Raw genomic sequence first — 12,439 nt, forward strand, 5'->3', positions numbered from 1 at the left:
ATTTGACGTATGTTCACAGTTTTGTTGCTACAATAAAGTGTGTGTGTTTTGTACATAACCCTGAAGATTAACCCCTTTTCTGATCTAACTCTTGATAAATGCTGTGTAAGCAGAGGTCGCTGTTACTACCCTGCAGTCCTGTGTGAATTCTAATTTCTGCTGTGGTCCACAGGGGCCGAGCGGCAGCCTCCGAGGAGCAGACTCCAGCAGAGTTCAGAGCAAAGTCAAGGCTTCCTGCACCCTCAGCCTTACAGCAGCCCGCACAACCACCCCTTCCCTCAGCATGCCATCCCCTTCTCTATGAGGCCGCACTATCCTCGTGGACCCTCCGGACCATATCCGCCTCTGGGCCACTACGGCGGCTCTTCTCCCATGGACGCCCAAACGTTACGTTTCCTCAGCAGCAGGCCACTTGGCCCTGGCTGCGGGTACCGCCCCCCCGCAGAGGGTCCCGGAAGGCCCCACAGGATTGGAGGTAACTGCAGGACGTCCACTCACCACTACACCCCTCGTCGATCCTGCCACAACTATCGCTCGTCCTGTCCGACGCAGCGAAGCGCGTCCTGCTCGAGACTGCACCACGCTGCCTCTGTCATGCCACAGACCCGCGGGGCGGCTGCCCGCAGCCGGCAGGACGAGGGCAGCTGCTCGGGCGGCAGCTACCACACAGAACGCAGTGGATACTTGGCTGACGGGCCGGCAAGTGACTCCAGCTCGGGGCCCTGCCATGGCTCCTCCAGCGACTCAGTCCTCAACTGTACGGACGTGTCCCTGCAGGGAGTCTATGGCAGCTGGTCCACCTTCCGTAGCTCTCTGAGTAGTGACTACGATCCATTTGTTTATTATGGGCCAGGTGCTGGGCGGGGCCCCAGGAGAAACAGCCTGGAGGCCGGTGCCCAGGCCAGGCCCAGGTCCCTGGATTCTGTGGTGAACAAACCGGGCTGTCCTGAAGAGCAGCCACAGACTGTGTTCAGCCACATCCACTACCACCGCCACAGACACCACCACTATGAGGAGGGGGAGCACAGCCAGGGCCCGAGCAAAGGCTCGGACGAGGAGCAGGGGGCCTCCGCTGCCGCAGCACCGGCTGCTCTTGTCCTGGACAAAGACTTACCTGTGTGCCCTTCCAAGCACAGCCCCTGCCAGTGCCCAAAGCCAGACCCCACAGATCGGCCCGGCCCGGGACAGGCCGAGTTCCAGAGCCATGAGCGCAGCAGTCCCACGGGACCTCCTGTCCTGATGTCCCCGCTCCCATTACAGCTGCAGCCCCACTGCTGCCACCAGGCACACGGACACCCCTCCGCTCCCCTCGGGCGGGTTGGTGGCTGTGTGCTCGATGGCCCCTCCGTTTGCTTCCACCAGAGCCTGGACCTGCAGGATGACCGCAGCATCCACATTCACTACGGCCAGGGCAGGGGGGGCTTCTGCTGCTCTCCCCCTGAGCTGCACCCCGCATTGCTTCCCGTGCCCCTCATCCTGGACTCTGGGGGCATGGAGGAGTGGCCTTGCTGTGCCGGGGCCCACGTCGTGTGGCAAAAGCGGGTGCCGCAGGCACGATCAGAGCCCCAACTCCTGGGGCCTGGGGCTGCTAAGGACAGGCCACCCTGCAGGTTCCACCAGGGGCCTGCTGCTGACTGCAACACAGACATTTGTTTATACTGCCAAACGTTACACCACAATCAGGGTGGGTGTCTCACTTATTCATCTCAAATAACATGACCAGGTTTTTATCTATTCATTTATTACCACCTGGCCATCGTTCCTATTGGTTATGATAATATTACAGTCACTAAAGTAACTAAAATATAGGATGAATTCTTTACAAAGTCAGATCAGGCAGGCAACAAGTGGGCAGACGACCGGGGTGATTGTGAAGAAGCTCAACATTTAGCAGATCAACTAAAATACTTTGTCCACATGCAAAACCACTTCAGTTAACCAAATGGATTATTATGTGCTATAGAATATGTGCAATATTAACATTTGATATTCAGCTATTTGAATAGCAGCAACAATCACAGCATAGTCTTCAGGTGGGAGGTGATGTCCACTTTTTCTTTTCTCTTCCAGAGAAGTTTTGTTCACTGTTGTTTACTAAAAACCCGTCTGACTCGAGCTGTTTCTGCCTCCACAGGATCAGAAGAGGAGTCCGGTGTGTGACGAACTCCGTCGCATCCCCCAATCATCACGCTGCTACACAGGAGCCAGAATGGACGAGCCGCTCATCGGCCAATCGCTTCTCATGTCTTCCACATGATTCCGCCAGCAATGCCTTCATTCAGACGGTGCCACGGCTTCCCCCCCACCCAGCCAGGATTCAGAGCACACGTACTTTGTGCGCTTTCCAGCTGAGTCAGCTGGGTTAAGATTAAAAGTGAAAATGATTGGGATAAGATTGTGTTTTTATTTCAAAAATAAAACCTTGAAAGATTTAAAAGTTTAGAAAGAGAGAGTTGCTGGGGAAACAACTCAAACACCATAAAGGGGAAATCATGTTTTTTTTTTTTTTCCTGTGTTTCTCCTCGTCAGTTATAGGAAGAATATTCATTTCTGACATGAAATCACAAGTTCCATGCTCCTCGGTGACAGCTAACGAATGACCCTTGCTTAGGGGTGTTGAGCCCCCAGGAAGTGAGACTCCATCTCGGCATCGCTCACTCTATTACAGAATAACTTGATTATTCTTAGTGGTACTTAACTTTCACTTCCTCCTCCTCCTCTTCGTCTTCCTTCGCTGAGTCCAGTCTCAGCTGAGAGAAGCTCTTCTCTCCGGCCTACCTCAGCTCAGATTCCGAAACACGCCTCACACAGGAGGTTTTTATAGGTACTGCTGTAGTGACTATCATTATTTTTTTTCAAATATTTTTTCTTTGTCACATCCATGTAGCTCCCGTAAACCCAACTTAAACGTTGTCCCGGCGGCAGTCGGACCTGTCCACTTGGAGAGAACGGTTTGTGCTCAGCCCCTCAAACAATGAGCATTCACTGAGGTTGCTGAGCTGTGCATGGGCCTTTCTTTTCATTATTTCAATAATGGCAGCTGTTTTAAAACACTTTTTTTTTTTTTCCGTTTGTGTTTTTGGATCATTTTCCGTTTGTTTTTTCTTTCATTTGTAGCCTGTAATTTGTTTTGTTTTTTGTTTTTTTCACCTTTCAAAATGAAACGTTTTGACTGAATTGTGTCGTTGTCATTACAAGCTATTGTCTTGTTCTCATCATTTCTCTTTGCTGTCGGTGACATCAGGTGTGACTTCTGTGCTGTTAACCCCCCCCCCCCCCCCCCCACCAATCTGTGCAGAGTGAACAGGCCCCCGTCAGAAGGACGACCACCATGTTCCCTGCTCAAATCATCACATTGTCCCATTATCCTCCCACCGTCTTCCAGCAAGTAAAGCTCTACAAAAAATATTCAACGTTGCTTGCATAGAATAGAAACATAGTGATTATGTTGTAACTGGAGTAAAGCCGTGCTAGGTGGACCTCACAGTCCCCGAGCATCGGCTGAGTCTGTTTTGCATTCGCAACAGTTTAATGCGAGCTGGTCGTGCTCGTCCCATGATCTCAAACTGCAATGGGGCAGAGTCTGAGAGATTTCCTCAGGAACAATCGAAACACTGGAGAAGTGGGAAGGATTCCTCTTAGTCACAGCGTTGACACCCAGATCGGTGAAGAATCCTTTGCCGTGGTAAATGTGCGCTTCCGGTCCTTCCAGTGCCTTTGAGCTCAAGAAATCAAATAGAGAAATGAGCTAGGGCTTTTTATTACATTCTGATTTCGAAGTCCATGTTTAAATCTTTGCTACCTAGACGCCCCTCTGTTCCCATTTAGCCTCTCTTGCATCTTGCATCCTGACAGACAGAAAACGTTGCTCACGACTGTGAACATTTAAACAGTGTAGATAAAAGTCCCGCCTTGTCAGGCCATCAAATAGGCTCTCCATACATTTGCCATCACCACAGACGTCTCCGTGCACGCATGTTCTCGACTAAATCATCCGAGATCAGACGAATAGGAACCTGCTTTGTCGTGGACTTTCCCTTAAAGGCTCAGTGAAAATGTGAAAGGATCTTTTTTTTCTCTCTCTCTCTCCGCAGTCCAACTGCAGCTCCAGTTTAGCGCAGCACAAACGTGCAATGTAACCGGTAGCACTTATACTAAAGACTTCCACGTGCCTTACTCTTTCAAACTGTTCACTCTCATCCTAAAATTGGGAAACTCCCAACACGCTAAGCTCTTATCCTGTCTAACCAAAGATGCAAAAATCCTGAACACAGTGTGTTGTGCCTTCCTTTTTCCGACTTCAGCCCCGTCCTTGAATCTCAGAGTTAAACGTACTTTCACTGAGGAGAAGGGAATATGCTCGAATTGAAGTGGAACTCATTTTTGGACAATCGTACAGAACTTTTACACCTGCGCTTTCTCTTAGAAATTATACCTCATTGTGAATGAATCAACACGGCGTCCTCTAGCTTAAGTATCAAAGTTTCCTTGTCTGACGTTTTTCACGCCCAAAGTCTCTGAGATGGAACTGACTGAATTCAAGCAGCACTTTGGCTTTAGCAGATTTGGGGGGCGGGGGACGACGACAATATGAATCTCCTTTAAACAATCCCAAAACCATCAGCACGTAAAAAAAAAAAATAATGCCGCGAAATATCTGATGTGATCTCATCCTGTTCAAGATCTTTCTCTTTGCATTGTTCATGTCTTTTTGTTTTGTCATGTTCTTTTTTTTTTGCGAGAATAATGAGCTGAAACTGCCTTTTTCTAATAGAGTAAAAAAAAAGTCCCTCCAGAACTTGAAGGGATGTGTCAGTATATTTTGGATACTTTGTGTACAAAAAGAGAACAACGAAAAACAGAAATGAAATAGTGTTGTATTTTATATATAATAGAACATTTCAATATAGTGACGCGTCACTAATATATTTATTTACTAATATATTTATCCATTTTGTCCAGGTTTGAAAGAGTGGTTTCTGTATAGACTGAATGTTCCTATATGGAAACTGACCAGTGCCATCGCAGATGTATCAACCTGTCTTCATTCCAAGTATATATGCAAATAAATTATTTTGAAATAAAAAAAAACTGTGCGGCGTACAATTATTATATCATTATCCAATCGTATCAAATGTTTTGCGCTTGTGTGGCAGTGTAGCAAGGAATAGTTCACCTTAAAGTGACCTCATGTATTAGTGCATTTCAAACTATTCAAGATAACTGGGCCATTTCATGATTATATATTACAGGGTTCTGAGAAGATACAAAGAGATAAATATCTGTAATATTTAAATAATCAGAAAGCTTTAGAGTTCCGCCACATTTAAAAACACAAGAAGTCATGTCATGTGAAATAAAGTATAAATATTTGAAGTTCCGAAATCAAATATAAGCAAATTTGGGGAATTGACTAGTGTACTTCATTGTGTCCCTTCCACTGGAGTATGCATTCAGATGACACTCACGTGGTTCGGAACATTATAGTGTTCAACTGAGGGCGGCTGTGGCTCGGGAGGAAGGGTCGGTCGTCCACTAACCCGAAGGTCGGCAAGTTTTCCCCCAGTCTGCACGCCAATGTGGCCTTGGGCAAGACGCTTAACCCTAAATTGCCTCTGACCGCTCTTCCGGCTGTGTGTGAAAGTGTGTGAATGCGTCAATAAGACTAGAAGAGCGCTATATAAATATAGTCTATTTACTTGTTATAAGACTTTGCCTTTAATTATAGATGTAGAGTTATTTTGGTCTGTGTTTTATTGTTTCTGTCCACCTGCCCAGGGACGACAAGTGAAAGTAAGTTAGTAGCTACACTTGGTACAAAGCATCTTTTCTCCTTGTTTGAGATGAATCTACTTAGAAAGTTTCACCATTCACCATCACAATTACCCCAAGCATCTCTTTCTGCATTTTGTTCTGTAAAAAAAAAAGTTTTAAATATATATATATATATATATATATATATATATATATATATATGTGTGTGTGTAAATTGGCCAATAATAGAGAGTAGAAAAAAACAACATTTTGACTTGAAATATTATTCAAAGTCTTACGTTTCAGTTCTAAAGATCCCTCCATTTAAAACATTGTGTATGAGGAATAGTTTCACATTTTGGGAAATTCCATTAATTCACTTTATTTCTGAGGGTAAAATGGGAAGAGTGACACCACTCTCACCTGCCTGAAGCCTGTTAGCTTAGCTTAGCCTTGGAAACAAGGGGAGAACTGCTAGTCTGGCTTTCTCCAAAGGTCAGATCTGCCCACCCAGCTACTCTATAGCAATAAAATATAAAAAAGTGAGGTAGTGTTAAAATGATAAATCATATTTACTTTGCAGACATGAGTGGTTTTAATTTTCTCAACCAACACTCAGAAAGATATTCAATTTCCCCCCAACTACTCTGAACCCTTGTTTCCCAAGCAGACATGCCAAACAGCCATGAACACGACTTTCTTTATTTAGGCATACAGCAATCTACTGACAGCTCAGAGCTTCTCTGATATATAACATATGATATTTAACACTGCATATGTGTTTGATGTGCTGCCGCCGTGGTTGATCGCCTCTGAAAGTGTGCGTCCATATATGCCAGTCTCAGTGCGGCCCAGCGGGCGGCAGGGCGCGGCTCAGCACAGGCGTTGGGCCTGGCCCTCGGGCGTCAGCACCGTGAGGTTGCCCCGGGCCTCTTGGTCCATCTCAATGGCCTCAAAGAGAGACTTGAAGTTCCCTGCCCCGAAGCCCTGGAGAGAGAACAGACACACACAGATGGCTAATTACCCGGAGATCTGCCTCCTTCTGTGTCGTTCGCCGCGGCTCTGGGGATTCTCCTCGCCAGACGCCGTTCGGGGTGCTCACCACTTTGAGGTTCGGATCACAGATGAACACTCTCACGGGGCTCAGACTCTGACGGGGAGCCGCGCTCGCCGGCAGCCCGCGAAATGAATCGTGTAAATGTTTTTCGCGGCTACTAAAAAAGATCAAGTGTTGGCGGTTTTCTCCGGGAGGGAGGTTTCTTTGCTCGCAGGTTCAGATTCAGCTTCTCACTTTCATGCATTGTATCCACATCTGGAGACTCGGCGAAAAATGCCGGAGATTGACAAGACGCGCAGGTCCTGACAGGCCGAGTGGGTGCCGGCTGTTCTAAATTGAGTGCCACAGGGTGCAACACAATCCAAAGATCCCCCTCGCCGGGGAGCAGGGAGCCTTTTAATCTGTACCTGTGATAGATTTACTGAGCTTTTACAAGTGGGCTACTGTCGCACCGTTCACACTGGGTGGGAGCTGTGAACAGGTGTTCAGGCGGCTCCGTCTCGGCTTCTTAAGCAACACCACAGGCCTGTGGGTCCCATCAGTGAGGGGCTGAACGTAGCAGACGCATGAATGCTAAAAGAGTTCCCCTCCCTGTTTTACACAAGTAGATCGCCCAACTGGTCACTTACAAAGTGGTTGTTCCGCTGAATGACCTCCAAGAAAAGGGTCGGCCTGTCCTGCACGGGCTTGGAGAAGATTTGCAGGAGGTAGCCCTTGTCGTCGAAGTCAACTAAGATTTTCAATTCCTTCAAAGGGGGAAACACAGATGGTTTGTATCTTAGCACGCGGGGCGAAGAGAGGCTGTAAATCATCGCCGGCTTGACACTTCCTCACCTGTAAACGGTCTAAGTCCTCCTTCACCTTGATCTTGGCATTTCTCAGGTTCTCCCGCAGGGTGTCGTAGTACTTGTCAGGCGCGGAGAGGAACTCCATCCCTCGGGCTCGCAGGTTCACGATCTGTTTTGAAGACGGAAACAGAAGAGGGGTGGGGGTGAGAAAGCGGGATCTAAACAAAACTTGCCTCTACCTGTAGATTTAGGGAGGCCGTGCAAAGACGAAGCCCCGAGTCTGTGGACGGTATAATGAAACCCGGGAGACTCACAGCTTGGATAATGTTCGACGTGTTGAGGGCGATGTGCTGAACACCCGCTCCGCCGTTGTAGTCCACGTACTCCTGTGCAGAGGGAGATGCATGATACGAGGAGGCGTCACAAGTTTTAGTGTCACCTATGAGGCCTGTTAGTAACTTGGTCTGCTGAAGTCACCTGGATTTGTGACTTCTTCTTCCCCGTGGCAGGTTCATTGATGGGCATCTTGATGGTCTCCTCGTAGTTGGCCATCACTATGGACCTCAGCGAGCTGTACTCTGTGTGTATCTGCTTGTCGTCGATGGACCAGAACCGGTGGAACATCAGACACTTCTGATACCTGTAATCATTTTTTGGAAAAGAAACACAGAGAGGGTTTGACGATGAGCCAAATGAGCAAGCAAGAAACCCATGTGGAAATGAATTACGGCATTCTTCCTCTACTCTCCAGCAGTTTAACATCTGCACTAAGTTTTCACCCTGGGACAGAGGCGGAGTGTTTACTTGTCCTTTTGCCCCGCGTGTCCCGCAGTGCCTGTCCCGTGCCTACGTGCGCTCAAACAGGAGTCTTACCAGTCCGACACTGGCACCATTTGGTCGTCTGGCTGGTTTCCCACAATGTGATCGATGAAATTCAAACCCCCTGGTGGACTGGAAAAAAAATAACACTGAATAGATGGTACTCACATAAAAGAATAGAAAGAAAAATTCTGAATACCTGCTACATACTGGGTAATCCTCCCATGCTTTTTGTACATTTATATTTGCCAAGAAATGTGAACAAAATTCCCTTATTTTGTGTTTTTGGTTAAAATCTGGCAACTTTCTTTCGAAAGCAGGATGCCGGACAAGTTTTTCAATGATTGGTGTTGTTTTCAATTACAGGCGTCTCCTTGATTGATTATTGAATGGTTGTCTAGCCATTTGGTGCGGGTTAAGCTTACCTAATATTCCAATATATTAATTAGTTGAAATGTACTTGTAGTGGAGTATTTTACACTGTATTATTGCCACTTTTACTCAAGTAAAAAGCTTCATTATAAGTTCAGTATGACTAAAAGAGGATGTACAGCATGTATTTTGTATTATTTTGTATTATAATAAAATGTGGGAGCCTCACAGTGTGGGTAAGAGAGGATCCCTAAACAGAGGCTCTCTGTAGCCGGGCAGGAAAGGGCCTTTGTAGGGTCCCAGGTATTCAATGAGTGTGTGCGTCGTATCTCCGTACTGTAGACCAAACATTGAACCACGCACAATTAATCATTGGCAGTTCATTGTGCCACAAGGCTCTCACATCGTGTGCGTCACTCTTTCACGTACCGTCTGCACCACGGCACACTTGACCCTCCCGAGGCCGTCCTGCTCCACCCAGGGCTCCCTGACGATGACGGCCCCCCGCTCTTTCGCTGTCTGTCAGCAGAGAGGTCACTGGGTTCAGTTGGGAAATGCAGCAACATACCACACATGGTCTCTGTCTGTCTGTAGTGCACAGCTCCTGGAAGCCCTCCAGTGGTGGAGGACAGAACATCTTTCTACACCGTGCACGTTATGAACTGTATCTTGTTCTGTTGATCCTCCAGCCCGACCTTGACTGAAATGGAGTTGAGGCTGACATCAAGGCTGAACTTCAGCGGAGCCTGTCACAATATGATGTTTGCCCCTGTTTCAACACACACTTTGACCCCATTGGAGCAAGTACAGCTTTGAAATCCAATTGAAAAAGTTTACATGAAACAGAATCAGAGTTTACTTTGAGATTTTTAACAGATTCAACAGAGGCATGTGAATTTGTCTGCAGTGAGACTCCAATCAGAGGAAAATATTGTATTGTGGTTTTACTTGTTACATTTATTTCATAACACTAACAACTCTAACAATAATAACATAATATAGTATTAAAAAATATAATTATTAAACTATGATATGATAAAAAAAATTGCCTCATGTTCACCAGATGCAACATTAAAGTAAAGTAATGTACACATGTATGGATTAATAATCATGATTTGGTAATTAACATTATTCTGAACAGGTCATTCTGCACAATGCACGATTTTATTTTGAGGTTTCATTGATTAAAATACTTTTACTTTCGTGAAGTTTTGAATGTAGGACTTCCACTTGAGCTTTTCCACCCTATTGTATCACTACTTTTATTGAAGTAAAATATCTTAGTATATAGTATATATTAGTATGTTTATTTTGCCCCTGTGTATACTGTAAATATACAACTGGGTGTAATGGTACAAACTGTTTAGTACATTTTTTTCTAAAAAAGAAACACAGTGGTCAACACACTGGCCATAACTAGCAAACAATAAAAAACTTTTCTTTCTGCCCCTCACAATGACATTTCAGTCCAGTTGTACTTCCGGTAGCATGTTGGCCAGTTCAACTCAAACTGCAACTACATCCAGCAGCACATGAGCGTCAAACCCCGGCCCCCTGTACAGTATCAGTGTTACCTTGATTAAGAAGTCACAGTCCTCCACCTGGAAAGCGATGTCTTTGGCTCCATCTCCGTGCTTCATCAAGTGTTCTCCCATCCCTGAGGAAAAGATGAAAAGCCATGCAGAAACGCAATAATGCAGAAATGCAGACATGCGATGATGTGCTGTGTGTCATGTTCGTGTGTAGCCTCGAGCTTTCCAATGAGAACACTTGCCTTCGTTTCCAGGATTTAGTGCCGATTCAAACGCAAATAAAATCTGTGAGGAGAGAGAGAGAGAGAGAAGGGTTTTTAGACAAACTGAACAAATCAATGGCTTGTGAGGGATTACTCGGGACAAACCTTATCCTGTCGGATGACATGAGACACCACCTCCCGGCTGCCGGTCTCCAGGCCCTTGTAGGCGTGAGGCTCAAAGCCCATCTTGTTGCAGTAGAAGGAGGCCGCCTGCAAAGTGGGCCGACTGTCTTTAACGTGAAGAGCATTTCTCATGAACTTTAATAACAATAAGTGAGACGCGCCGTCATACGTACGGACCGTGAGTCGACCTGTGTGTCCTCCGGCCCGTGTACTGAGCCAGAGTGATCAATTGAACTGTAGTCTGAGGAGTCCGTAGGTTGTTTATGATACCCAACCTACCTTGTAAATTGCCATATTGTCCATATTATGTCTGGCAGGGCTGCAGCTAATCAATCAGGATCAATTGATTTGATGTTTATTTTCTAAAGTCGTCATTTGTGTGTACATGTCACAGGTGGCCGGGGGTTCCAGAGGCTTACGCTCAAACAATTTGTGCTCATTTAACATGGAGAATAAATGTACAGCTATAACTATTATGTAGTTATACGTCTGTAGATGTTTCTGGAATTTGTATAATTCTTCTAAATATATTTTTTTAAATCCAATTTTGTCTCATAAACTGTTCATCTCAATCCAAATATGAAGAATGTGCCAAATCCCTCGACGACACACAAGGTGAAGTTCAAGTGGCATGTCAGTGTTTGCATACGGACCTGTTTAGCATTGCCGACCCAGAAGGTGATATGATGAAACCTCACAAACTTTCCCCTCGTGTGCTAAAAGGCACAAGTGCAACAGAAGGATTATATTCATGGTAAGTAGGGGGAAAAAAGGCAGTGTAGAACTTTTGAAGAGAATCACTTTTTTTGTGTTTCAGAGAAATTTGTTCTCCTGCAGAACTAAAAGGAACTGATAAGGTTACAGAAACATTAAACTACTATCACAGAGTCCTGTTTAAAAAAAGAAAGAAACAATCTTCAGAGGCTAATTTAATCTTACCTTCTCCCCTTTATCCGTGTAGCTCGTCTGGAAGGGGAAAAAAAGACAGAGATCATTCTAACTTCATCAGCAAAGCGCTCGGACTAACCCGCTGTCGATTGATCTCATATTACTAATGTGAGTTAATTGGTTATTATCCACCGTCTAACGTCCCACGTCTGGGGGGAACCTGCTCATCACCACGGCCTCTAATCATAGTGAAGTCTCTTACCATGCTTGGATCACAGATGGGACACAGTCCAGAGAAAAAAGAGGCACCAAAAATCTGTGTCTGGCCTGTCGGCGTGCAGATAAGTACTGACCTGATGTCTAGCTGTGATTGGTCCTCTGGGATCTACACCCACCTGTCCACCTCCTCGCTTCCTGCTGCACTGGAGCTCAAAAAGCTCCACGGCGGTGGCCCCCTGTGTTGTGTTTCTTGGGTCCAGTGTCTAATCCGTCCTCAGGGGGGGCCTCCATCCTCATAGAAACATAGACACATTAACCTCAGCTTAGGGAAGGTAATGAAATACAGACACTACACCAACACTACTCTTGCCTGAGATGTTTAATAGGAATTAGGGGAAGATGCAATGAAGCTCAGGTGAAGAACTTAAAAAAAAAGAAAAGTGATATAAAAGAGGCTCAGCGTGGAAAAAGAATGAAGCAAACGTGGTGAAGAACTGATCAAAATTCAGAGTTAGAGGTGTTGAGGCTACAAAATGACAGATAGCTGTGCCCTGCATCAGCCCAGACTTTCTTCATCGCTGGTTTCTGATTTCCACCACCAGAGGGAGCAACGTCGTCTGATAC

At 45.9% G+C, this 12,439-nt stretch overlaps 2 protein-coding genes across 6 annotated transcripts in view; one reads left to right on the forward strand and one right to left on the reverse strand.

The window, feature by feature from the left end:
• The window catches only part of LOC118300548 (E3 ubiquitin-protein ligase RNF43), an 84,577-nt gene extending 79,492 nt beyond the window's left edge, over nucleotides 1-5,085 (forward strand). For all 4 annotated transcript variants that reach the window (XM_035625041.2, XM_035625042.2, XM_035625044.2 and 1 more), the window contains 2 exons: nucleotides 173-1,684; nucleotides 2,135-5,085. In XM_035625041.2, the coding sequence (XP_035480934.1) occupies nucleotides 173-1,684; nucleotides 2,135-2,160 (1,538 nt within the window). In that variant the 3' untranslated portion in view covers nucleotides 2,161-5,085. The remainder of the gene's footprint in view (nucleotides 1-172; nucleotides 1,685-2,134) is intronic.
• Nucleotides 5,086-6,440: 1,355 nt separating this feature from the next.
• hpda (4-hydroxyphenylpyruvate dioxygenase a) lies at nucleotides 6,441-11,990 on the reverse strand. Of its 2 annotated transcripts, none has more exons than XM_035625034.2 (14): nucleotides 11,950-11,990; nucleotides 11,648-11,674; nucleotides 11,362-11,424; nucleotides 10,691-10,795; nucleotides 10,565-10,607; nucleotides 10,365-10,447; nucleotides 9,220-9,309; nucleotides 9,020-9,126; nucleotides 8,473-8,550; nucleotides 8,077-8,239; nucleotides 7,914-7,985; nucleotides 7,646-7,768; nucleotides 7,441-7,557; nucleotides 6,441-6,741 (listed from the first exon to the last, which is right to left on the reverse strand). In XM_035625034.2, exons 4-14 carry the CDS (start codon nucleotides 10,769-10,771, stop codon nucleotides 6,628-6,630), a joined length of 1,071 nt encoding a protein of 356 aa, XP_035480927.1. In that variant the 5' UTR covers nucleotides 10,772-10,795; nucleotides 11,362-11,424; nucleotides 11,648-11,674; nucleotides 11,950-11,990; the 3' UTR covers nucleotides 6,441-6,627. The 2 variants fall into 2 exon arrangements, with proteins under 2 accessions (XP_035480927.1, XP_035480926.1); XM_035625033.2 differs by having other exon boundaries at nucleotides 11,859-11,987.
• Nucleotides 11,991-12,439: the final 449 nt, after the last annotated feature.

Source organism: Scophthalmus maximus, chromosome 2, assembly GCF_022379125.1.
Source record: "Scophthalmus maximus strain ysfricsl-2021 chromosome 2, ASM2237912v1, whole genome shotgun sequence".
In the NCBI taxonomy this organism is placed as follows: domain Eukaryota; kingdom Metazoa; phylum Chordata; class Actinopteri; order Pleuronectiformes; family Scophthalmidae; genus Scophthalmus; species Scophthalmus maximus.

What these genes read in the sequence shown, in the direction of transcription:
- hpda (XM_035625033.2), bottom strand. An exon ending in AGAAGAAGTCACAAATCCAG is followed by an intron (nt 7,986 to 8,076) that starts GTGACTTCAGCA and finishes CCCTCTGCACAG; the next exon opens with GAGTACGTGGACTACAACGG. An exon ending in TTCAGCGGAACAACCACTTT is followed by an intron (nt 6,742 to 7,440) that starts GTAAGTGACCAG and finishes TTCTCTCTCCAG; the next exon opens with GGCTTCGGGGCAGGGAACTT.